This window comes from Pantherophis guttatus, chromosome 13, assembly GCF_059756535.1.
Source record: "Pantherophis guttatus breed Tessera chromosome 13, ASM5975653v1, whole genome shotgun sequence".
Classification (NCBI taxonomy): Eukaryota; Metazoa; Chordata; class Lepidosauria; order Squamata; family Colubridae; genus Pantherophis; species Pantherophis guttatus.
The window spans coordinates 6,493,462-6,518,245 of record NC_142075.1 but is presented as its reverse complement, the minus strand read 5'-3'; the positions used below and the strand labels follow the sequence as shown (position 1 = coordinate 6,518,245).

The following is a 24,784-nucleotide window of genomic DNA, read 5'->3' as shown; positions in this document are numbered from 1 at the left end:
GAGGGCGCCCGGTTGGGGAAGCTCCTCCCAAGCGGCTGCTAGACTCTCTTCTACCCCCACCCACCCATCCACCCAGTCCTTAGGCCCCGCCCCCTCCATCCCACCCTGTTTACCAGCCCGTGCACATGGCTCGCGCCCGCCTCCCATTGGCTCCGGCGGCCCGACCTGTCGCGCGGGCGGCCAATGGCGGCGCGGCTCACGCGCCACGGCCCCGTCCCGGGGTTGGCTGGGCCGGCCGCTCTTTCGCGGGGGGTGGGCGGGGTGGGGGGGGCAGAGGCGGGGCGCCTGCGCATCGGCGGCGGCGGCGTCTGAGGCGGCGAGTCCGTCTGAGGCGGCGGCCATGGCGGGCCGCGGGTGGCCGCTGCTGCCGCTGCCGCCGGTGAAGGCGCTGTCGGTGGCGCTGAGCGAGGCGTCCGGCGGCGCTCAGGGCTACCGAGGCGGCCAGGAAGTCTCCGGGCAGGTGTCGCTGGAGGTGGCGGCGCCGTTGAGGCTCCGCGCTCTCCGCCTCGAGGCCTGCGGGGGAGCCCGGGCGGCTTGGACCGAAGCGCCGCCGATGCAGCCGCCTCCTCCTCCTCCTCCTCCTCAGGCGACCGGGACCCGTCTGGAAGCGGAGGTGCCTTACCTGGAAGCCCGGCGGGAGCTGCTGCTGGCAGGTGAGCCGAGGGAGGGAGGGAGGCGCGGCGGGTGAGGACTACCGCCCCCATCATCCCCGGCCGCGGCGTGGGGCACTGGCGCTTCATATCAAGGAGCCTCTCGGCAAAAGTCCCGTCTGCCCCGTCCCCCCCATCAAGTCGGAGAGGCGGGACTCCACTCCCCATCGTCCGCGGCCGCCCCGCCGGCTCAGGACTACACGCCCCATCGTCCGCGGCCGCCCCACTTCCTGAGTCGGGCGGGCGGGTCGAGCTCCTCTCCTTAGTTCTCCTCCCGCAGCTCCTTTTTTTCCCCTCACTCGAAAGCGGCTTTTTTTTTTTTCGCCCCAGAGACCAAAAATCCCATCATCCCCAGCCGGTCGTACTACGATGGAGCTGGGATGGAGTGGGGAGGGGAGGGGAAAGGGTTTGGCTGGGTAGCGGAGTCCCCCGGAGTCATTATTCCTTCGTTGATTTCGCCTGCATCTGCCTACCCCCCTGCTGACTCTCTGCCCTTGTTCGGGGGATGATGGGCCTTGCAGTCCCCAGGAGACTGCAGGATGACAAGCTGATCTCTCCTAGTATTGGGCTGGTATGGAGGGTTTGGCATAAGGGGTTACTCGTTTCTACTCCCCTCCCATCTTTTTTTCCAGCAGTCTCAGGGGGCTGCGCCTGACTACAGTTCCCATGGTCCTCTGGGCTGTGGATGATGGAGGGTGAATTCAGTGGGGGGGAGAAGGAAAGCTGTTTGTGAGTGCGCATGCATGTACTACCAGGAGGAAGGGCCATGGATGGCCATTAGAGAGGCTCTCGAAGGCCATTTTTCTTCTTTTTTTTTCTTCTTTTTTTTTTTATAATCTTCATTCAACTTTTTTTAGTTTTAAAATCACATTTCCACTTTTATAGCGTTCAGTTATCGGTATCGATTCTGATTACGTATTTTCCATTTTCGGCCTGTTGCATTTTACATTTATGTAATTTTTTTTGTATTTATACGTGGAAATACATAGGCCATTTCTGAGTGCAGCCGTGTCCCACAAAGAAGATCAAAACGGAAAACATTCCGTTCTTCCAGCTCGCCAGGCTTATTTATAGGAACAGAAGAAAGCAATAAATCTCCCTGCGAGGATTGATAATCTGGAGGGGAAAATTCAGGTTGATGAGGCTGGAGCTTGTCTAATCGAGGCTGGAGAAAAGCCCCAGAACGACTGTTTATAGCGTTTTCATTTTTTAAAAATTTATTTTAACTGCCCTGCGACTCTGTAAACAAGTTGTTGGCTCTCTGGAACAATTGGGATCCTGCTTTCGTAGTGCGCACGCTGAATCATACCTCCTCTGGTTAAATAATGCAAAAGCCATTTAAAGATCAGCCAGCTAAGATAAAGCCAGTTGGTAATAGACAGAATGGGTATGGGATGAATAAATAAAATGGGAATGGGTTCATGACGTGCAGACTCAGTTAATCAGACGTGAAGTGGAGAGGAGGAGAAGAGAAAGGATAGGGGTAGAGGAATAGCTTGGGTGGAGCCGGGGTGGGAGAGAAACAAGCAGAAATGGTGGCTGTCTTTCTGTCAAAAAGCTTCCAAAATAACAATAATCGCAGCATTCTAAAGCACCATCTTATGTAGCATCAGAGAAACAATCATCCACTGCCTTTTTTAATTCTCAGCGGCTCTCCAAAATAAAGGTGCTGGCAGCTGAGCCAGGAAGGAAATGAAGAGTCATTCACATATGCACACATGCTGCTGTTATTCAAGAAGTGGAATCTGTAGTTCTTAAAATGGGGAAGGGCAGCTCATTTAGTTCCATGGGAAACTGGCTGAAGCCAAGATTTAATTGAAGAGCATGAGTCTGTCATTTCCTTCTGAATTATGCCAAATCAATGGGTTCCTTTCAGAGGACAATACTCAGAGACATGCTAGGAAGATTGGAGAGATCTCTTTGAATGTACCCAATTTCGTTGTACTGTCTGCAAAATTAGGCAGATTTTGACAAGGAAAATCCATCACTAATTGCAATACATTATCTTGTCTTTTTTATGATTATTATCACATGAAGAATTAGTACTTATAAAGTCTTAGTAAAACCGCACTTGGAATACTGCATTCACATTACAAAAAAGATGTTGAGACTTTGGAAAGAGTGCAGGGAAGAGCAACAAAGATGATTGGAGGCTAAAAGATTCAAAGAACAGTTGCAGGAATTGGGTATATCTAGTCTAGTGAAAAGAAGGACTAGGGTGACATGATAGCAGCGTTCCGATATTTGAGGGGCTGCCACAAAGAAGGGGGGGTGGTCAACCTATTTTCTAAAGCCCAAGAAGGAAAGACAAGAAACAATCAGAGAGAGAAGCAACTTAAACTAAGGGGAAATGTCCTAACATTGAGAACAATCAACCAGTGAAATGGCTTGCTTTCAAAAGTTGTGAGTGCTCCATCACTGGAGGCTTTTAAGAAGAAACTGCACATTTGTCTGAAATGGTGTAGGGTCTCCTGCTTCAGCAGGAGTTGGACTAGAGGACCTCCAAAGTTCCTTCCAATTTGTAAATCTATGTTCTAATGCTTTTTATTTGTAATGCTGGTCTGGGACTGTAATAAAAATTACTTACTAGGAAGATTTGAAAGGAAGGAATGTATCCCCGTGGTTGTTTACTGTTATCGTTGATAGATCCTCTGTAATTCCAGATTGTAGTAGAAAATGCTTGAGATTGATGAGAGGATCCCTGGTACAAGGGAGAAAGGCATGTGCCAAGGAATTGAAAATGTTGATGCCAACTGAATTGGAGGAATAATTTTTGAAATTAGGAAAAAAAAACAGGTAGTCCTCGACTTACGACCACAATTGAGCCCAACGTTTATGTTGCCAAGTGAAACATTTGTTAAGTGAGTTTTACCCCATTTTACAACCTTTCTTGCCAGATTTGTTAAATGAATCGCTGCAGTTGTTAAGTTAGTATCATGGTTACTAAGTGAATCTGGCTTCCCCATTGGCTTTGCTTGTCAGAAGGTCACAAAAGATTCTCATATCATTCTGGAGACACTGCAATGGTCATAAATGCGGGTCAGTTGCCAAGCATCTGAATTTTGATCATGGGAATGCTGCAATGGGATTATGGGAATGCTGCAATGGCCGTAAGTGTAAAAGTGTAAAAAAATAAGTCACTTTTTTCAATGCTGTTGTTAACTTTGGTCACTAAATGAACTGTTGTAAGTCGAGGACTATCCGCAATGATTCTCATGAGTTGAGTCTGATCCCTGGTAACTCCATACACATCTCTACCTAATTTTCTTGGTAAACTAGGTAGAGGTGTGTATGTAGCTACCAGTCTTATTTTATCTTATTCCTTCTTATTTTATTGCTATAACGAATGAAGTTACCTCCCATCCATAAGTCATTCCAGGGGGTGCCAAAGAAGGGCCTGTAGAGGTTAAGTCTCCTACACAACTGTTACAAGGACTAGAAGCTTTAGCATCTTGGGTTTTCTTTGCCAAAATAACTTCATTGGTCTTTTAGGGTCCTGTAGAGTTTTGCTGAATTTTATTTCACATGTTAATATGACTCCCTAATAGAATTTTCCAGGATTTACTGGCATCTATCTGGGAAGAGAGCAAGCAGAGTTCTCCAGAGGCTTTGATTCTGAGCAGCTTCTATTTTAAGGTTGTGTTCTCACTGGCAGCTATATTGGGTGAAACTGGGCCCATTTGCATCCCCAGCAGTTGTAGCATATTTAACGTATCCTTGCCTTCATTAGAAGTTGCTGTCAAGTGACTGCAAGAGATTTAGAATCTCCCTGCCTATGCCTAGAAAATAGAAAAAAATAGAAGCGTTTTTTTTCTCTCTCTCTGAAGAAAATGGAATTAAAAATAGTACAAGTTATCCATTTAAAAAGAAGGTATTATATTGCATGAAGTTGGCTTTTCATTCCATGCCAGGTAGCTATCCAAAAACCAGTTTCAGCCCGTTTTTTTAAAACAGCATAGGAAATCGATGGCAATGTACTTCAAGCAAAGCACAAGATTTGGCACGTGGTGCCCATTTCCCTCCTTGCTCCCTTGCTCCCTTCTGTAGACTTTTCTCTACACAGGAGGAATGAAATTCTTTTAATATCGCCTTCATCAGATGGGGCCCCCTTATTTGCACTTTAATGCATGAATAAAGGTTGATTAATGTGCAATACAGGTAGTCCTTGACTTACGACCACAATGGAACCCAAAATTTATGTTGCTAAGTGAGACATTTAAGTAAATTTTGCCTCATTGTACAACCTTTCTTGCCACAGCTTTTAAGTGAATCAGTGCAGTTGTCAGTGACATGGTTGTGAAGTGAATCTAGCCTTCTCACTGACTTTGGTTGTCAGGGGATCAGAAAAGGTGATCACATGACCCTGGGATACTACAACCGTCATAAATATGAATCAATTGCCAAGCGGCTGAATCTTGATCACGTGACCATGGGGATCCGCAACAGCTGTAAGTGTGAAAAATGGTCATAAATCACTTTTTTTGGTACCATTGTACCTTTATGCAGTCATTAAATGAACTGTTGTAAGTCAAGGACTACCTGTAATGTGAGTGAAGAGCCCTTTGGCTAGCCTTGACCTTCCCTTTGAACGGGTTGGAAAACAAACCTTCAAAAGAAGAAAATTTCTCAGGCAAACCAGGATTTCTGGCTTGTACTTGACTTTTTTTAGACAAAGATTTTCAACTATTGGGCTACTTTACATTGGCAGGAAGTCATTGCAGTTGTGCAAGTCACTGGAGTGCTTCCATTCATAGATACCCTTGTAAGGCATGAGCTGCCCTTGGGGTAGCTTACAACTTTAAAATCTAATTAGTTCCCTGTCATTCATGTTATCCAATTTAACTTCAGTCAAGTTCATTGCTTTGTTTAAAACTCTCTCTGCATAAAGTGACATCACAAATGTTTTTCCCTTTTGAAAAGACAAAACACAAAGGCAAACACGCATAGCTCTGCTTCTGCCTGTCTCTCTTCCATACAAGATTCAGTAGCTCATCTCTTCACCTGCGCAATTTGGTGTCGAGAATAGAAAATGCAAACCTCCCATGCTAAGCATGGGAGAACTTTCTGTAATGTTAATTGAGTTCTGAAATGTTTGCTTACATTGTCTGGCTTGAAGAAGCTGTGCTCTTCCAGATGTTGCAGAACTACAGCAGAACATTGTGTTCCTCAGCACAACCTGTCCCAATTTGTGGGGCCCAGCAGTTTCTGAAGGATCTCTGAAGGGTTTCCTGCCTTCGCCGGATAGGAAAAGGTCTATAAAATGGTTTAGCCCTTCTCACTGACCGTGCACAATTTCCCGCAGTCCCTTTTCACTCTGCTTTCTCTCGCTCCAGTGGCCGTGTCTTTTGAGGATCTTGCAAGGAATAAAAGCAGTATAGGTAGTCCTCAGCTTACGACCACAACGAGCCCAAAATTCCCATTGCAAATTGTTGTTAAATGAGTTTTGCCCCATTTTATGACCTTGCTTGCCACAGTTGTTAAGCAAAGTACTGCAGTTACTAAGTATCATTATTCTGTTGTTTTGATGTACACAGAGAGCTTCTGCACCAGAGACAAATATGTCAATCAACCAGAGAACCAATCAGCTGCTCAGAATTTAAAGAAAGCTCCAAACGAACAAACAATTGCATGACCACACTGGCACACAAGACATTTATAAGACATTTATAAGAAAATAGGACAAAATTGATGATGTTACCTAGTCTGGTAACAAAACATTCAGAATTTAAATTGAAACAAGCTTGGAGAGCAAACAACTGCCAAAAACAAATGTGTCTAATCACACTTGACCAAATAAAGTATAAAGAAAAGTAAGAGACCTTACAACCCAGCCTGCCTCTGCCCACAGCATGGTTCAGCTGGATGTTGGAAATGTCACCTCAGTTTATTCAAATAACAGTAAGAAACCAGGGTTTAACGCAACTAAAATAGAATCGCTGAATAGGAAAGTACAGGTAGTCCTTGACTTACAAATCATAATGGATCCTGCCCATTACAGTCATAGGTTGTGACAGTCATAAAACAGATCACTCACATGACCGATCCACTTTTGCAACCTTCCTTTGTGGTGGACGTTAAGCAAATGCACCCACAATTTCTGGAAGCAAGCTGTTCCCCTTGTTAATTGTTCTCACTGTTAGAAGTTTCTCCTTAGTTCTAGGTTGCTTCTCTCTTTGATTAGTTTCCATCCGTGGCTTCTTGTCCTGCCTTCTGGTGCTTTGGAGAATAGCTTGACCCTTTCTTCTTTGGGGCAGCCCCTTAGATATTGGAACCCTGCTATCATGTCGCACCTAGTCCTTCTTTTCATTAAAAGGTTGTCCAAAGTTAATTTTAGTTCTGTCATAATTGTTGCCTATCAGCAGAAGCAAATAAAATTTTATTTAATAACCCCATAGATTTATTACTGATTTCACTCTTTGAGGGCTTTTAATAATGGCTATGATTAATAAGCATGATTTTAAATAATATTTTTTTTTATTTCGTCTATAGGTAATGAAGGCTTCATCCTTTTAGAAGCTGGGAAATACGAATTCCCTTTCAGTTTTCAACTCCCTCTCCAGTAAGTGACACCACTTAAACTGAAATGTTGGTTTTCACTGTAAATGTTCTCACAGAATCTCTGTAAACATTGTACCAACAGTATGCAAAGTGGATTAGACAGTACTCTCTGTTGGCATGATCCTGATTTTAATTTTGATTTGCATTGTATTAAAAAGGCTTTTTAAAAAAAAGCTAACGGTGAGTACCTGGTAAATCCTTAAATGCAAAAAGTTGGACTTTAGGACTATAGTAACTTTATCCTTGATAATGACAGCAAGAAGCGAGGAGTGCACGATTTAATTTAATTTAATCTAATCCACTCTTCATGTGGAAGAGGCAATATAGAATACAATTAAACTGTGTTGCAGCACAAATGCAGATTTAGCAAAGGTACATTCGGCAGTTTGAATAAAGACGAAATCCTTAAGTCCCAATTCTATGAATAGCTGTAGCTTTAAATAAACTTGAATACCATTTGCATAGACTAGGCTGATTGAGAAACCTTGCTGGAAAAAGAAGGAAAATGTGATTAGGAGAACAACTCAAGCAGACCAAATTTGCTGCTAGCAGTAGCGTTTATTTTTTTTACTTCTGCTCTTCGCTAAGGTTGATTATTTGATGAATCAAATAGAGATTTAAATAGTTGGAAATACACACCAGAAAGTCTATATTTCCTCACCATCAAGTCAGAGCTGAAGAAGTTTCTTGGATAAGAATAAGCGAAATATTTTCAAAGAAAAAACAACAAAGTCCAGTTGCCTCTTGAAAAAACACCTTTGGGACAACCATGACCTGGATGACCGAGAATCTCCATAGACAGATACACCAGAAAGTTTTCTGTGTATCAGATGTTTTAGTATTTGTTGCCAGTTATAAAAAAAAAATAAACTATGATAGTGTCGCAGTAACATGCATTTTACTTGATGTTCGATATGCATTAAGAGTTCAAAATAACTTTGTTAAGCCTTCCTGGAGCAACTACACAGAGCAGCCGCCTTTTGGGGCTTCACACTTTATCTGACCACAAGTAAGGGGTCAAATTAAACAGCCTCCCGAGCCATCATAACGTGCCAGCATCTTGAATTCTGTTCAGCATAATTTGTTCACGCATCGTCATGTGGAATGCACCACGGCAATCTCTCATGACCCCTGAGCATCTCGTAAACATGCCTGCCAACAACCACAAGGGATCTCACAAGCTCCCTTGTGGTGTTGGCATCTGAGCAGGAAAAAGTCGTAAACAGTTGCCTAGGACAAGTCGGGCTCCGCCAAGAAAAATGTGCTAAACTTGCCATTTCTTTGTCTCGTGTTCAGCCCCTTGGCGACCTCTTTCGCAGGGAAATACGGCAGCATTCAGTACTTTGTGAACGTAACCCTGGAAAGCGCCAGCGACCCCCATCTGACGGTGTCGAGGGAGTTTCAAGTGATCAGCCACATTGATGTCAATTCTCCTCTTCTCTTGGTAAGAGCAGCCCACGTCAAGCCCCGGGGAAATCGGGAGGTTCAGGCAGTTTTATTTATTTATTAGTTTGATTTATATGCCGCCCTTTTCTGGAGACTCAGAGCGGCTTACAATGCGTTAAGCAATAGCCTTCATACTTTTGTATATACCTGCTTAGTAGGGCTTTTGCCCCCCCCCCCCTCCAGTGGTGTTCTATTTTATACAAAGTCAGCTTATTGCCCCCACAAACCGGGTCCTCATTTTACCTACCTCGGAAGGATGGAAGGCCGAGTCAATCTTGAGCCTGGTGAGAATTGAACTCACAGTAATTGCAGGCAGCTGGCAGCTAAGTGCTATTTTAACAGTAGTTTAGTCCACCGCACCGCCAATTCAAAGGAGTACAGCTACTCCTTGACTTACAACAGTTCATTTAGAGTAAATGACAAGGCAGGAAAAAATGACTTTATCATACAATCCGATATAATGCACTTTGCAGACCATCCACACAGCCTATTGAACCATAGCGGAGTCGCTCAGCCTGGTCATCTATAGCCCCTTCACACACTCCTTTGTCCCCAGCTGCAGCCTGGCCCGTGATTAGATTACATTAGATTAACAGAGTTTGAAGGAATCTTGTAGGTCATCTAGTCCAACCCCCTGCCCAAGCACGAGACTCTATACCATTTCTGACAGATGGCAGTCAAGTCTCTTCTTGAAAGCCTCCAGTGATGAACCTCTCACAACTTTTAAAGGCAACTTCTGTTCCATGGGTTGATTGTTCTCACGGTCAGAAAATTTCTCCTTATTTCCAGGTTGAGTCTCTCTTTGTTCAGTTTCCACCCATTATTCCTTGTCTGGCCTTCAGGTGCTTTGGAAAACAGCTTGACCCCCCTCCTCTCTGTGGCAGCCCCTCAGATATTGGAAGACTACTATCATGTGTTGTCACTAGACTAACCATGCCCAGTTCCTGCAACCGTTCTTTATATTTTTTTAGCTCTTTGTGCTCTTCTTTGCACTCTTTCCAAAGTCTCAACATAACACAATAGCAGAGTTGGAAGGGACCTTGTAGGTCATCTAGTCCAACCTCCACGCAAGGAGACTCTACACCATTTCTGACTGATGGCAGCCCAGTCTCTTCTTGAAAGCCTCCAGGGATGAAGCTCCCACAACTTCCGAAGGCAACTTCTGTTCCATTTGGTTGATGGTTCTCCCAGTCAGAAAATCTCTCCTTATTTTGGACTGTTCCTCCAGTGAGCTCCCTTCTAGGTTTTCCTCTATAAATAGATAGCCCCAGGGATGCGAATTGCAAAGAGTTTTGGCTTCTTCTCTTTCTTTTTAAATGCCGTTGATCACATCACAGCTGTCCTGCCAGAAGATGCTTCAGGAAGGGTTTTGAATAGCAGCAGCCCAGATTGGCATGGAGTTCGTTTTCTCACAGTAATGACATTTGCAGAGCAAAGTTCAAACCCTCTTCAGGAATAGTTAGCTGGGGAATAATAATTATAATTACAGGTAGTCCTCAATTTACAACAGTTCATTATAACGGCACTGGAAAAAAGTGACTTATGACTGTTTTTCACACTTACGACCATTGTCACCTGATCAGAATTCAGGTGCTTGGCAACTGGCTCATATTTATGACGTGTGCAGTGTCCCTTGGTCACGTGATCCGCTTCTGCGACCTTCTGACAAGCAAAGTCAATGGGGGAAATCAGATTCACTTAACCAGCTTACCAACTTAACCACTGCAGTGATTTGCTTAACAAGTATGGCAAAAAAGATCGTAAAATGGGACAAAACTCACTTAGCAAATTTCTCACTTAACAACATTAATTTTGGGCTCAATGAGGACCACCTGTAGTTATTTATCTTTCATATAGGTAGTCCTCGACTTACAACCGTTCATTTAGTGACTGTTTGAAGTCCCAAAGGCACTGAAAAAAAAGTTACCCATGACCAATTTTCACACTTATGACCGTTCCAGCATCCCTATGGTCACATGATCAAAATTCAGCTGACTTGTGACGGTGGCATTGTCCCGGGATCATATGATCCCCTTTTGCGACCACCTGACAATGTCAGTGGAAAAGCCAGATTCGCTTAACGACCTTGTTACTATCTTAACAACTGCTGCAGTGATTCTCTTATCAACTGTGGGGAAAAAAGGTCGTAAAATGGAGCAAAGCTCACTTAACAACGGTCTTGCTTTAGCAACAGAAATTTTGGGCTCAATTGCGGTTGTAAGTCAAGGACCCACCTGCTACAGGTATAGTCACAGAAATAACCCCGAGAGCCCGCTCAGTTGCAGCATCCCCACAGTCACGTGATCAGAGTTAGGACGCTGGCAATTGGCTTGTCTCTGTGACAGTTTCACACCTCATTTGAAGGAAAAGCCAAGCACAGCGTACTAATATTATGAAAAGATAACCTACGCCTATCCGGTAGCAAAGAATTGCAGAGCTCTTGCAAAAAAAAAGAAAAGAAAAGAACAGAAAAGGGCTTCCCTTTCAAAATATTTGTTTGCAACTAGAAAAACCAATGATAGTAGCAGAGAAAGTCTCTGAGTTACCTTGGAAACTTTCCAGCAATCTCAAGCCACCGAGAAAGAAAGCAGAAGAGTAACCTTAAAAATAAATAAATAAACTTCCTTTGTTTTCATTTCCACTCTATTGTTAAAGAAAAGTAGCATTTTTCTATAGGGTAACCTTTGTTTCCATTTAAATGGAAAACAGGACTCATAAGATGTAAAAACCACATGCTCCTTAGCAGGGGTGGCTTCTACTTACCTTTACTACCACTTCGCAACAGGGCTGCGTGCATTCATAGAAGCTTCTGCGCATGCGCAGATCATCATTTATGACATCCAGGCGGGTGGGTGGAGCCTCCTGCCGATTTTACTACCGGTTCTATAGAACCGGGAGCAACCCACTACTGCTCCTTAGGAAGGTGTCCAAAGCAGAGTGCATTTCTACTATAGAGAAAGGAGTAGGGTATGTCTTTTCAGGAAGGGACCTGGGAGATCTTCTAGTCCAGGGGTGTCAAACTCAATTTCATTGAGGGCTGCATCAGGGTTGTGTTTGACCTTGGGGGGACCGGGGGGGGGGGGCGTGGCCAGTTCAATGTCACTCGTGTCTAGGGCACCTGTGGTGACCCGAGCGCTCTGTTTTCAGCTGTGACAGACTCCTGCAACCCTCTGCCAACAAAAATGGAGCTCGGGAGGGCAGTTCGCAAACCTTGCGAGCTCCATTTTCGGCTGTAACAGCTTTCTGCAACCCGCTGCCAGCAAAAACTCCATTTTCGCTGGCAGAGGCACCGTGGGCCAGATCTGTTTTCAGGGTGGCCCCATGGGCCAGATCTAAGCACCCCATGGTCCAGATCCGGCCCCCAGGCCTTGAGTTCAACACCACTGTTCTCGTCCAACCCCGTGCCCAAAGCAGGAGATCTTTTTCCTGTGTCTTCATTTCTTAACCCTCCGAAAATCAGAATCCCAAATCTGCAGAGTGACAATGAGTTCCTTTCATGCACTCCAGAAAAGATGCATTTAATATTCCACAGTCCTTTGCCATAATGTCATTTTGGTGATCCTAATAAACAATATTAATTGCCAACCTGAGGTAATCTGATGGCTGCGTCAGAGGACAATGAGCTAGTAAGTGCTTCAGGGATGTGTATGTGCGGGTGTGGATTTGTGTTCTTCATGCAGACTGCAACTGGGAAGGGTGGAGAGGACCATGTATCTTTCCCAAAAATATTACTTCCAAAAATTAAACACTCCACACTGCAATACAGGTAGTCCTCGATTTACGACCACAATTGAGCCCAAAATTTCTGTTTACTAAGTGAGAGAATCGTTCGTTTTGTCCCACTTTACCAACTTTCTTGCCACAATTTTTTTAAAAAAACAGCTGTTCATTTAACAAGGTTGTTAAGTGAATCCGGCTTCCCCATTGACTTTGCTTATCATAAGGTCGCAAAAGGGGATCACGCAACCTCAAGGCACAGCAACCATCATAAATATGAGTCAGTTGCCAAATGACTGACTTTTGATCATGAGACCATGCAGTGGTTCCAAGTGTGAAAAACGGTCATAAGTCACTTTTTTCGGCGACGTTGTAACTTTGAACGGTCACTAAATGAATGGTTGTAAATCAAGGACTTAACCTGTACAGTCATTGTGGAGCTCACTAAGAATATAGAGCCCTGGTGGCGCAGCAGACTAAAGCACTGTTATTAACATCAGCTGCCTGCAATTACGGCAAGTTCAAATCTCACCAGGCTCAAGGTTGACTCAGCCTTCCATCCTTTCTAAGGTAGGTGAAATGAGGACCCAGATTGTGGGGGGCAATAAGCTGACTTTGTATAAAATTTTCAGAAGTATGAAGGCTATTCCTTAACGCATTGTAAGCCGCCCTGTGTCTCCGGAGAACGGCATATAAATCAAATTTTTTTAAAAATTGAGAATTAGAGCAACATGGCTGGCATGAGGGACCGTCTCTTGCCGGTCACATCTACCACTAGAGCGGGCAGGCAAGGTAAGGCATGTCGCAGGTCCCATCCCTTAGGGAGGTACACCTGGTGGGGCCCTGAAGAAGGGCCTTCTCTGTGGTGGCTCCCTCTCTCTGGAACATCATTCCCCCAGAGATTAGAATGGCCACTGGACTTTCTGGTTTTTCTTTGAAGATGTTTCGCTTCTCATCCAAGAAGCTTCTTCAGCTCTCCTTCTGAAGAAGAAGACCAATCCTGTGAGCTGAAGAAGCTTCTTGGATGAGAAGCGAAACATCTTCAAAGAAAAACCAGAAAGTCCAGTTGCCTCTTGAAAAAAAAGCACCTTTGGGACAACCATGAGCTGGATGATGGAGAACCTCCACAGGCATTCACAGATTTTTATTCTTGCCCCTTTTTGCAGAGTCCTGTAAGACAAACTCAAGATAAAATGGTTGGGTGCTGGTTTTTCACTTCAGGTCCAGTTTGTTTGAGTGCCAAAATCGATAGGAAAGGGTTTTGTAATGGTAAGTATATACCCTTCACGCTATTATGTTTGGCTTTGGAATATGCTGTGAATGCTGTTATTGTATGAATTTATAGAAATCCTGGGTTCCTAGCAAAAACGGATTTAGAAAGAGAAATCTAGTAAGCCTATATACGTGTGACTAAATCAATTTAATTTCCATCATAACAAGTATGAGCTTAAGGCCCACTGTCATAATGAGTGCTTACATTTTACAATGTGTTAGCTTAGAGAGAGGAACTAAAACAAGAGGAAAAAAAAATAGCCAGAGGGAGCTGTCCTAAAAATGCAAATCTTTTTCATCATAATAGATTAGTTTACAAATATGGCATTTTTTTTCATGTTGCCTATTGCAGAATTAGATTTTTTTTTCCCTGGCTTGAATATTACCGACAATAACTACTACGTTCAAAGGTATACTTAAGAAAACACTGTTCTACAAAGGTGGAGGCTGTGACTTGTGTAGGTACAATATAACTTACTCAGTGTTCCTGGGTTCTTTTCTTTGGCTCTAGGTGAAGTGATACCAATTTATGCAGAAATCGAAAATTGTTCCTCGCGGCTAATTGTGCCAAAAGCTGCCATTTTCCAAATACAGACTTATGTAGTTAGAGGGAAAACAAAGACTTTTCGTCAAATGGTTGCCAACGTGCGAGGAAACCACATTGCCTCAGGAAGCACAGATACCTGGAATGGCAAAACTCTGAAAATTCCACCTGTCACCCCTTCTATCCTTGACTGCTGCATTATAAGAGTGGAATATTCCTTGGCTGTGAGTATAGCTTTCACTCAGTTCAATCAGTCGGGATCCATAGATTGTAACACAAGAGACAATCAATCTTGCTGATTTTGCCTAGCCTTAGAAACTAAGAAGAATGGAGCCTACTGGGACTTTAGTAGGAGACCACTAGAAGATCACAGAGCAGGGGTGAAATGCTCCCAGTTCGGACCGGATCACCTGATCCGGTAGTGATGGCGGCGGGTGGTTCGGAGAATCGGTAGCAAAAATCCCTGCGCCGCCCCCCCCCCCTCACCATGCCCAGCTGAGCCGCAGGATCATCAGAGGCTTTTTTTTTTAACTTTTAAAAGCATTTTTTCTACAATCTCTTCCGATGAAAAAATGCTTTTAAAAGTAAAAAAAAAAAAAGCCTCTGATGATCGTGCAGCTCAACTGGGATAGTCAGAGACTTTTTTCTGCAACCTCTTGGCCGAAGAGTTGGTAAAAAAAATGCTTTGAAAAGTCTCTGATGATCCCAGCTGAGTTGCCTGATCGGCAGAGAGGTATTTTTTAAAATGCCTCTCTGACGATCTAAACTGAGTTTCCTGATCGGCAGAGGCTTTTCAAAGCATTAGAAAAAATGCTTTGAAAAGTTAAAAAAAAAAAAGTTGGCCACGCCCACCCAGTCACATTACCCACCACCACCACCAAGCCACACCCACAGAACCGGTAGTAACAAATTTTACATTTTACCCCTGTCACAAAGTTATAGAAACATAAAACCAATCTGTTGAAAAGGGCCTTGGAGATCTTCTAGTCCAACCCTCTCCAGACCCTATACCATTCCAGACAAACGGTATCCAATCTCTTCTTGAAAACCTCCAGCGATGGAGCACCCAAAATCTCTGGAGCCGTTTCATTGATTAATTGGTCTCACTGACAGGAAATTTCCTCTTACTTCTAAGTTGAGTACTCTCTTGTCAAGCTTCCACCCATTATTTCTTGTCTTGCCCCTCTGGTGGTAGACTAAGCTGTAACTGTAGGAAATGACCAGCCTGAGCCTGAGGGAGGGGTCAAAGGCATCATTAGTCTCACATCCCTTCACGCTCACAAGAGATCCAGCCCTCCTTGAAATCCATTGACTCTTATCTACCACCAATTTGCCTTAACCATTAGTAGTTCAGATTCTCCTAGAGAGCTTTGGCATACTTGCTAAAATTCTCTACAAGGAGCCATGGTGGTGCAGTGGTTAGAATGCAGTATTGCAGGCCAATTCTGCCGATTGCCAGGAGTTCGATCCTGACAAGACACCAAGTTGACTCAGCCTTCCATCTTTCCGAGGTGGGTAAAATAATCTTAAATTCTATTGCTATAGACCTTTGAAAAATCCTGATTTCCTGTTGCTATAAGAATCTGAACTACTAATGGTCAAGGCAAATTGGCGGTAGATAAGAGTCAGTGGAATTTGAATTTGAATGTAGTTTGAATGTAGTAACAAATATGTAGAAATGGAACAGACATAGAATGCATGATTGTAATTTTTTTTTTTAATTTGATTTATATGCCGCCCTTCTCCGGAGACTCAGGGCGGCTTACAATGCGCTAAGCAATAGCCTTCATCCTTTTGTATATTTATACAAAGTCAGCTTTTTGCCCCCACAAACTGGGTCCTCAATTTACCTACCTTTGAAAGGATGGAAGGCTGAGTCAACCTTGAGCCTGGCGAGATTCGAACCTGCAGTAATTGCAGTCTTAATAACAGGGTGCTTTAGACCACTGTACTACCAAGGCTCCAATTTAGTACATTGATATTTTCATATGTATAAATAAATATTAGACTCACATGTATAGATAGTAAATAAAAAAAATGGAGAAAAATGGATATATAAGAAATGAATACTGATGTGGAAATGTTGGAAAGAAGAAAATTGTAAAAATTTCATTTTTTATTTAAAAAAAAACTTCAATAAATTTTTTTTTTTAAAAAAAAGAGTCAACGGAATTCAAGGAAGGCTGGACTTAGGTCTCTTGTGGGCAAGAAGGGCCTCAAGACTGATGATGCATTTGAAAACCTTAAACCTTAAAAAATATTCCCAAAGAAAGCATTATTTGTTTAGAATACAATAGAATGAGCTGGAAGGGACCTTGGAGGTTTGTTTGTTTATTTATTTATTTATTGGTTCGATTTATATGCCGTCCTTCTCTGGAGACTCAGGGCGGCTTACAATGCGTTAAGCAATAGCCTTCATTCTTTTTGTATATACCTGCTTAGTAGGGCTTTCGGCCCCCCTTAAGCGGTTATTGTAGCTCACCTTTATCACATTTACAAATAACAGATTCAAACATATCTAGCACATTTTCCTCCTATTTTCCCTGCAACGATAACCCTGTGAGGTGGTTTGAGCTGAAAGAGAAGGATTGGTCCAAAGTCACCGGGATGGCTTTTGTGTCTAAGGCAGGACTTTAACTCACAGTCTCCTGTTTTCTAGTCTGATACCTTAACCACTAAACCAGACAGTTTCAACTACTTTAATACTGCTGTCTAGATATGTCCATGAGTCAACAGAAGCTTAACTCAGAAGAGATTCAATATTATAAGGCAGTGATGGCTAACCATAATTCTATGCGCCCCGCCCCCGCACATGCATGCATGACCCCCTCCGCTCCCACCACTCCTGGCATACAACGGCCCGGTAGGCTCGTTTTTCTCTCTCACTTGGCTCCAGAGCCACTAGGAGTCTGGGGAGGGCGAAAACAGCCTTCCCCACCACCCCCCGGAGGCCCTCCAGAAGTCAGAAATTGCCTGTTTGCAACTTCTCCCCGTTTCTGGCCTCTGGAGGCCTCGGGGGGGGGAGGCCATTTTTGCCCTCCCCAGACTCCTAGAGAGGCTCTGGAGCCAGGTGAGAGAAAAAAATGCCCCCCCCCCGAGGCCCTCTGAAGGCAGGAAACAATTTGTTTCCCTACTTCTGCCCAAAAAGCCCGAAAATCAGCATGTGCCGGAGCTGAACTTGCGTGCCCACTGATATGGCTATGCGTGCCCCCTGTGGCACGCATGCCATAGGTTTGCCATCACGGTTAGAAGGCAACTAAATGAAGTGAGTGAAAAAATGTCTTCTGAAATAGTCCAGAAAGCTCTAGGATATGTCTTGGAGAGGGATTCTTTTTGCAAAACTCTTAGGCTTCATCCAAAATTACTGTGTTTGTGGGTATTTCCTGACATTGGCAGCTTGGAAAATTATAAACTTGATTCCCCTCTGGCAAATTGTTTAAAATGTCTTCTCTCTCATCACAGGTATATGTTCATATTCCCGGTGCCAAAAAGCTGATGGTTGAACTGCCTTTGGTCATTGGCACAATTCCATGCACTGCTTTTTCCAGCAGGAACTCAAGTTTTATCAACCAGTTGGCTATGGATATGAGGTGGCTGGCTCAGTCACTGCCAGATCATCCAGAAGGTGCACCCCTGGGCTTTATTTTTTCTCATCGTTTGGGGCTGAATTTTTTCTAGTTCCAAGGGAAAAACAGATCTTGAAAAAATTTCAAAAGAAAGCTAGTATACTGAGGGAAGTGTTTGACTTGGAGAGAGTGAATCTGATAAATAATCAATTTGTCTATAAAAGCTTTTTTGGAAGCCTAGATCAATTGCTGTTTTTCACTGAAATCTTAAAGGATGATTGTTGAAATACAAGGCCAAGTTTTCTTGGCACTCCTTTAAGACTGGATGAGATGCTTTATGATAGGTTGGATAAAATCAATTATTTTATTAAAAATATGTACATTGAAATTGGTTTTTGTTTAATGTTCAATCATTTGATGATGGTACCAATAGAAGATTTGCATTTCAGGGTTGAACTGTGGAATCCTTGGTGTTCTCTGAGCTGGGTGATTTTTTTGCAGACGTTTCATGACCCACCTAGGTAACATCATCAGTGCTAGAAGGTTTGCACACTCTCAGCACTGATGATGTTGCCTAGCTGGGTCATGAAACGTCTACAAGAAAACAACCCAGCTCAGAGAGCACCACGACCCCACAATAAAAGCTTGGTCAGGCTTGTCCCAACTTGAACGTTTAGGAAAGAAAGACCCTCAACTCCATTTTGTAGCAAAAGGTTTGTTTTTACTAAACTCAAGTGGTTATGGCGTAAGCAAAGTCTGCCTGTTCTCCTCTTCCCCGGCCCTCTCCCCTTGATCAGTTCATGAGTGCCCAATGGAATTTGAATTAAGGTGTTTTGGTAACAGCTTTAAGGCTTGGCACCTCTTTTTTATTATTATTATTATTATTTATTTATTTATTTTTATATGCCGCCCTTCTCCGGAGACTCAGGGCGGCTTACAATGCATTAAGCAATAGCCTTCATACTTTTGTATACTTTATACAAAGTCAGCTTATTGCCCCCACAAACCGGGTCCTCATTTTACCCACCTTAGAAAGGATGGAAGGCTGAGTCGACCGTGAGCCTGGTGAGAATTGAACTCGCAGTAATTGCAGGCAGCTGGATATTAAATGCTGCCTTAGTAGGAGGCATTAGCCTCCTACGCCACTCAGGCTCCTATAAAAAACTTCTTTGGTGGAGTTTCACATTCCATTCTCAAGCTCATGTCCCTGATCGGCCAGTCTGTTCCAGATTGGTACCTCTGGTTCCTGTCACCCTGGCATTACCCCTTCAACCACCCCCTTCTCCCCCCTCCCATGTTTTATGTCAGGATACCAGTGAAGCAAAATCAGCTGAGAATGGCAGACCTGACAATTTTTTATTCTGAAATCAATCTGGCTCTCAGTGTTGTTTCTGTGACTATACAAATTTGCACAAAGTGCAAGCTGAATAGAGTTTTGTTCCAAGCTTGCTTAATGTGAAACTGGCCCTAGCATGTTGGTCCATTGGGGAGGGAAGTAGATTCTTTAGGAAAGGATTGGAATACTCTAGAAAGGGGGTAGACATTTTTATTGTAAAACTTTATCCAAGGCTGGATAAAAGACTCAAGTACTTGTTCTTGCGTCAATATCAAGTTCTTTAAAAATCGTGTAAAATACACACCCTGTGTTATTTATAAATGATAGGTTTAGTTATTCGATCTGTACCGTTGCTTAAAAAAATACGGAGAGAAATGATCAGTAGCAAACTTTATTTAAGTCACAGGTTTAAAGTAAAGTTTGCTGCCTGTAATTTTAACCGCTCTTGATCGTTGTTAGTCTTTTCATCCAGGAATGGCTAGTCTGTTCTTTGAATTCAAACCACTCTTTAAGGGCTGATGTTACACTAAAATTACATCATGGCTGCATTTTGGATCGTCAGTCGTCATAATTACAGCTTAGTGTGCAGAAGAAAATTACTGTAGCATGATTTTACTTTGATGGAGATAAAGAGTTACATGTCCATGCACATGTGTTTGTTTCCCTAGCACCACCCAATTATGCTGATATAGTATCGGAGGAAGAATACGCAAGGCATGTTACTGTTTATCCGACTTCGGTGGATTGTGACGAACAGCTGCGTTGTCCTATGCTCGCCTACATCCAAGAATTCCGATTTCAGCCGCCTCCTCTCTATTCAGAGGTAACCGACACCCTCAATTGCAATCTCAAAAGCTCCTCAACAACTCTCATGTCAATTCATGAATCCCAAACAGTAAATACTCCTTCTATTTTTCTGTGCAGATTGACCCCTATCCTACTGAAGTAGAAGACAATCGGCCGGTTTCACTCGTGGATTAAGGGCGATTCCAAAAAGCTTTGGTTTGGGTTTTTTTTTTCCTACTGCCTCTGCTTGAAGCAAAGCTTTTTTTTTTATTTTCTTCCATTAAAGCAATTTAAAATTGGAGCAGGCACCAGAAGACCTAAAACTAATCTTGAACAAGAAGGGAAGCATGGAAGAATGTGTTATTGAAGTCATTGGCCCACGCAACGAAGCCTGGACATTTTTGGGCCAGATACTTATTATTTATTCAATTTTTATCCCACCCCTCTCCCCTATATGTTGACTCTGGGGCATATCTGAGAAGAAAATATGTTTAGGTTGTAGTGCCTCTTCTTAATAGTGTTCAGGATATTTCAGAGAGCAGTAAAACAACCAGTTTACAGAAGGTCTGCCTTTGGGAATACAAATATTTGCATCTGTATCCAGATACAGGAATTTCTGGCCTGGAACATTCAACTCCCTACCAAGATTATGTGAGCTTTTGACTCCGCAGATTATTCTTTCTTTTTTTTTTCCACGCGGATATATCATTCCTAAGATTAATAATCACGGAGCGATACTGTGATATTTTTACCGAGTCAGTGATATTAAAAATTCTCTATGCAAGGTTGCATAGGCAGAAGCTTGGTATCACTGCCAGCTTTGGAAATTGCAATTTTAGAGCCGAGGCTGGATTTCAAGAGTTGCTTTGCTCCGCACTTCAGATGGTTGAGACTTCTTTTTTTTTTTTTCCCCTGCTTCAACAACGTGGCATGATTGAAAGTTTGGGCTGTCCTAGCCCTTTCCAAATCAGGACTTTTTCAGCAACTTGAGATGCTGTGTCAGACTTGCCGCGACTTAAACCTCTACGTAAAAACAATCCTTGGCTCCGATCTTTGGGATAGGTAATAGTTTTATTGCAAGTCAAGTGTATTGCAGTCAAGCATAGCCAGAACTGAGAACTGTACAGCAAAATCCCTAAATTAAACTTTTCCCTCCCTTAACTGTCTCCCATCGCCAACCCACCCACCTCTCCCCCCATGACCAATCAGATTCAAGCAAGATGTTTTCAAAACGATCAGTTCAAGCATAGGCTGGTATGCAGCTACCTTCTCCCAGCAGGGTGACCTTGAAGCAGCCTCTCGGGGAGATACACCAGTTGTTTTCGCTTTTCCCCCCAAGCATTCAACCCTTCCCAGAGTTCATAGCAGACTGTCAGCGCATGGCAGCAATGTACACAAGCAAGCATAAGGTGGCAGCTGCTTTGGCACTTAATATCAGCTAAGCTGAACATAAGAGGGATGCTTTTGCACTCTTTAAAAACTTGCATAATGAATGATGAAACTCTATAGGAATATATTCCATGGAATGATAAAAAAGATCCTGTAAAAATAAAAATCCCTCCCTCCTTCCTGGAATGGGAGTCGAGACCAAAAATATTTTCCACTGAAAATTCCAACTTGCCTTTCTTAGGATTAACAGAATCCAAATAGAGAGAGAGTATTATTAACAGACCCAGATAATTTTCTGTGAAGTTTTATGAAAAATGAATTACAGGTACTGTGATACGTGGATTTAAGATTAAATTATTATGGTGCAATTATTCTTTAATTTGTTTCTCAGGTCACCGTGCTTTGCTCTGAGGGTAGAGTCTTATAATCTTCTTTCTTAATTCCTGGAAAATTCTGTACTGTAACCTTTTATAGCCTTTGCACTACAACTCACGTCCAGAAATATTGCCCGTGTTTCCATCCATAAACCGGTGGTCCTCGACTTACGACCGCAAAATTTCTGTCGCCAAGCAAGACCAATTGTTAAGTGAGTTTTTGCTCCGTTTCACAACCTTTCTTCCCGCAGTTGTTAAGCGAATTGCTGTAGTTGCTAAGTGAGAAGCACGGTTGTTAAGTGAATCTGGCTTCCCCATTGACTTTGCTTGTCAGAAGGGTCCCAAAAGGGGATCACCACATGACCCCCCCCCCCAGGACACTGCAACCATTGTAAATGTGAGTCCGTTGCCAAGTGTCTGAATTTGAACACATGACCACAGGGGTGCTGCAACGGTCGTCAGCGTGAAAAAAACTTTTCAGTACCATTGTAACTTTGAACGGTCACTAAATGAACGGTTGTAAGTCGAGGACTACCTGCACTAAAACCAATAGCTCGGCAGGGTGAAAAATGCTCTATTTTCTTCATTGGTAGGCCACAGTGGCCATCTGCACTATGTACCTTTGTCTTTGAGCCGTGGTTAGAATGCGGTACTGCAGGCTAATTCTGCCAGCTGCCTGCAGTTCGGCAGTTCGATTCTCACCAGGCTCAGAGTTGACTCAGCCTTACATCCTTCCGAGGTCGGTAAAATGAGATTTGTTGGGGGCAGGATGCTGACTCTGTAAACCGCTTAGCGAGGGCTGTAAAGCAGTGTGAAGCGGCATATAAGTGCTATTGCGATTGTTATTGCTATTGTCTTTCAGAAGTTTTATGTTTGGACTAACAGTATCTATACCCCGATCTCTATTGTTGCACATATGCCCTACATTTTTGGATGTGCCTCTATTCCAGAGGTCTTCAAATTCGGCAGCTTTAAGGCTTGTGGACTTCAACTCCCAGGATTCTGGGAGTTGAAGTCCACAAGCCTTAAAGCTGCCACGTTTGAAGACTTCTGCTCTATGCCGCGTGCCCAGATGAAGGACAGGGTGACAAATTGAAACAAAGAAGTGTGGTGTTGGCACAGCATATGTCCTCTTGCAAATTTTGACACCCCTGATTGCAAGCTGAATCCTAAATAGAAGCGCCTTATACTGGCCTGTACATAATGACTGAGCAAAGAGTGTCTTTTTTAACTTTTTACCAATCTTTCATGACATTTGCCTGACTAGGTGGCTCAGTGGCTACCTAGTCAGTGATTAGAAAGGTCAGCAGGTCGAATCCCTACTACAGGTCTCCTACATGAGCAGGGGGTTGGGCTAGATGACCTCCAAGGTCCCTTCCAACTCTTACTGTTACATTAGAAGAACCGAAAGGAGAGAGGTACTCTCGAGCTGTGTTTCTCAAGTTTGGCAAGCTTAAGCTGGAGAATTCTGGGAGTTGAAGCCCACCTATTTTCAACTCTCCAAGCTTGAGTTTAGGCAATGGAGTCAACCAGCACAAGCTTGTTTTCCGGTAAAAATGAAGCCGGGTGTTCTGTTTAAAGAGCAGCCTTTTGAGAAAAGAGAACCAAGTTGGTTAGAAACCATTCTCTCTTCCCATTAAATAAACTTTTGCCAGCCCTAAGACCATCCTCCAGGCTTATTTTTGAACTGTGGTTAACAAAATGGGGATTTCCAAAAAGGGGGGAAATGGTTTGAAGGGACATTATAGCCTCTTGCTTTTCTGCAGGAGGTCAAGGTACATCTTCCATTATGAAGAAACAAAGTTGCACAACTTGGTTGCACAACAACTTTGGAAACTGACTTGTTGGCTTATAATCATTCTTTTAAAAGGGATGCAAGAAAATGCGTTTCAAATCCTGCCTCTTGCTCTCCAAACCAATAATTCTGTTTATATCTTTGAAAGATAGTCCAAAAGAGGAAAACCAAACCAAACCCTTTAATGGCGTCACCAAGGCCTTCTTAAAAAAGAACGAAATGCCTTTTGTTTTGCTTTTCAAGTCAAAATGTAGAGGAAACCAAGTTTCCTTGCTTAAACTTTTTTTAATATCTTGAAGAGCAATAAATACAATGGTACAAAATGCACGTCTTAAAAGGTCGAAGCCATGATAATTATTTGGTGCTTTCAGGGGCCAATTAAAATACTAGTAAGAGCTGGCTATTGATATTACGAAGATCATATATCAAAAGGAGAAGATCAGCACAAATCAAGGTAATGGTTTACCTTGTCAAGCGTGGCCTTAATATTGTTAAAACAAGAAAGGGAAAATATCCCTTAGCATGCTGTGCCTCGGTATAAAATTGAATAAGCAAAGTTTTGCATTCTCTTCTCAGGACACATTTTGCTTCTTAATCATATATGTATTGCACAATGATTTCGCAATAATGAAAGGGCATGTTTTGTTATGTTTTCAATTCCTGTGCAAAGCAAGCAAAATAATTGAAATTATTGTACTTTGTATTGAAATGTGAGCCCTATGGGTTTCTTAATAAAGAAGAAAGGTTGCTTCGTTGTCTTGATTTTTTTTTAAAAAAAAAAAAAGTTGCACATCCAGGCATACGATGGTATGAGGTGGAATGGAATGGAATGGAATGGAATGGAATGGAATGGAATGGAATGGAATGGAATGGAATAGAATAGAATAGAATAGAATAGAATAGAATAGAATAGAATAGAATAGAATAGAATAGAATAGAATAGAATAGAATTCTTTATTGGCCAAGTGTGATTGGACACACAAGGAATTTGTCTTGGTGCATACGCTCTCAGAGTACATAAAAGAAAAGATACGTTCATCAAGAATCATAAGGTACAACACTTAATGATAGTCATAGGGTACAAATAAGCAATCAGGGAACAATATAAATATAAATCATAAGGTTCCAAGCAACAAAGTTACAGTCATACAGTCATAAGTGGAAGGAGATGGGTGGTGGGAACGATGAGAAGATTAATAGAAATGCAGACTTAGTGAATAGTTTGGCAGTGCTGAGGGAATTATTTCTTTAGCAGAGTGATGGCGTTCTGGAAAAAACTGTCCTTGTGTCTAGTTGTTCTGGTGTGCAGTGCTCTATAGTGTCGTTTTGAAGGTAGGAGTTGAAACAGTTT

General features: G+C 42.9%; 1 protein-coding gene across 1 annotated transcript; it reads left to right on the top strand.

Moving 5' to 3' along the window:
* The first annotated feature begins 264 nt into the window (after nt 1–264).
* On the top strand, nt 265–24,181 carry ARRDC4 (arrestin domain containing 4). Its single transcript, XM_034435640.3, has 8 exons — nt 265–653; nt 7,140–7,209; nt 8,505–8,652; nt 13,538–13,640; nt 14,155–14,411; nt 17,650–17,812; nt 19,758–19,912; nt 20,014–24,181. The coding sequence occupies exons 1-8, from the start codon at nt 341–343 to the stop codon at nt 20,068–20,070; spliced, it is 1,266 nt and encodes a 421-aa protein (XP_034291531.3). The 5' UTR covers nt 265–340; the 3' UTR covers nt 20,071–24,181.
* Nucleotides 24,182–24,784: the final 603 nt, after the last annotated feature.

Coding starts and splice junctions, on each gene's coding strand:
- ARRDC4 (XM_034435640.3), top strand. CDS start 341: ATGGCGGGCCGCGGGTGGCCGCTGCTGCCGCTGCCGCCGGTGAAGGCG. Junction 13,641..14,154: donor TAGGAAAGGGTTTTGTAATG/GTAAGTATATAC, acceptor CTTTGGCTCTAG/GTGAAGTGATACCAATTTAT. Junction 17,813..19,757: donor ACTGCCAGATCATCCAGAAG/GTGCACCCCTGG, acceptor TTGTTTCCCTAG/CACCACCCAATTATGCTGAT.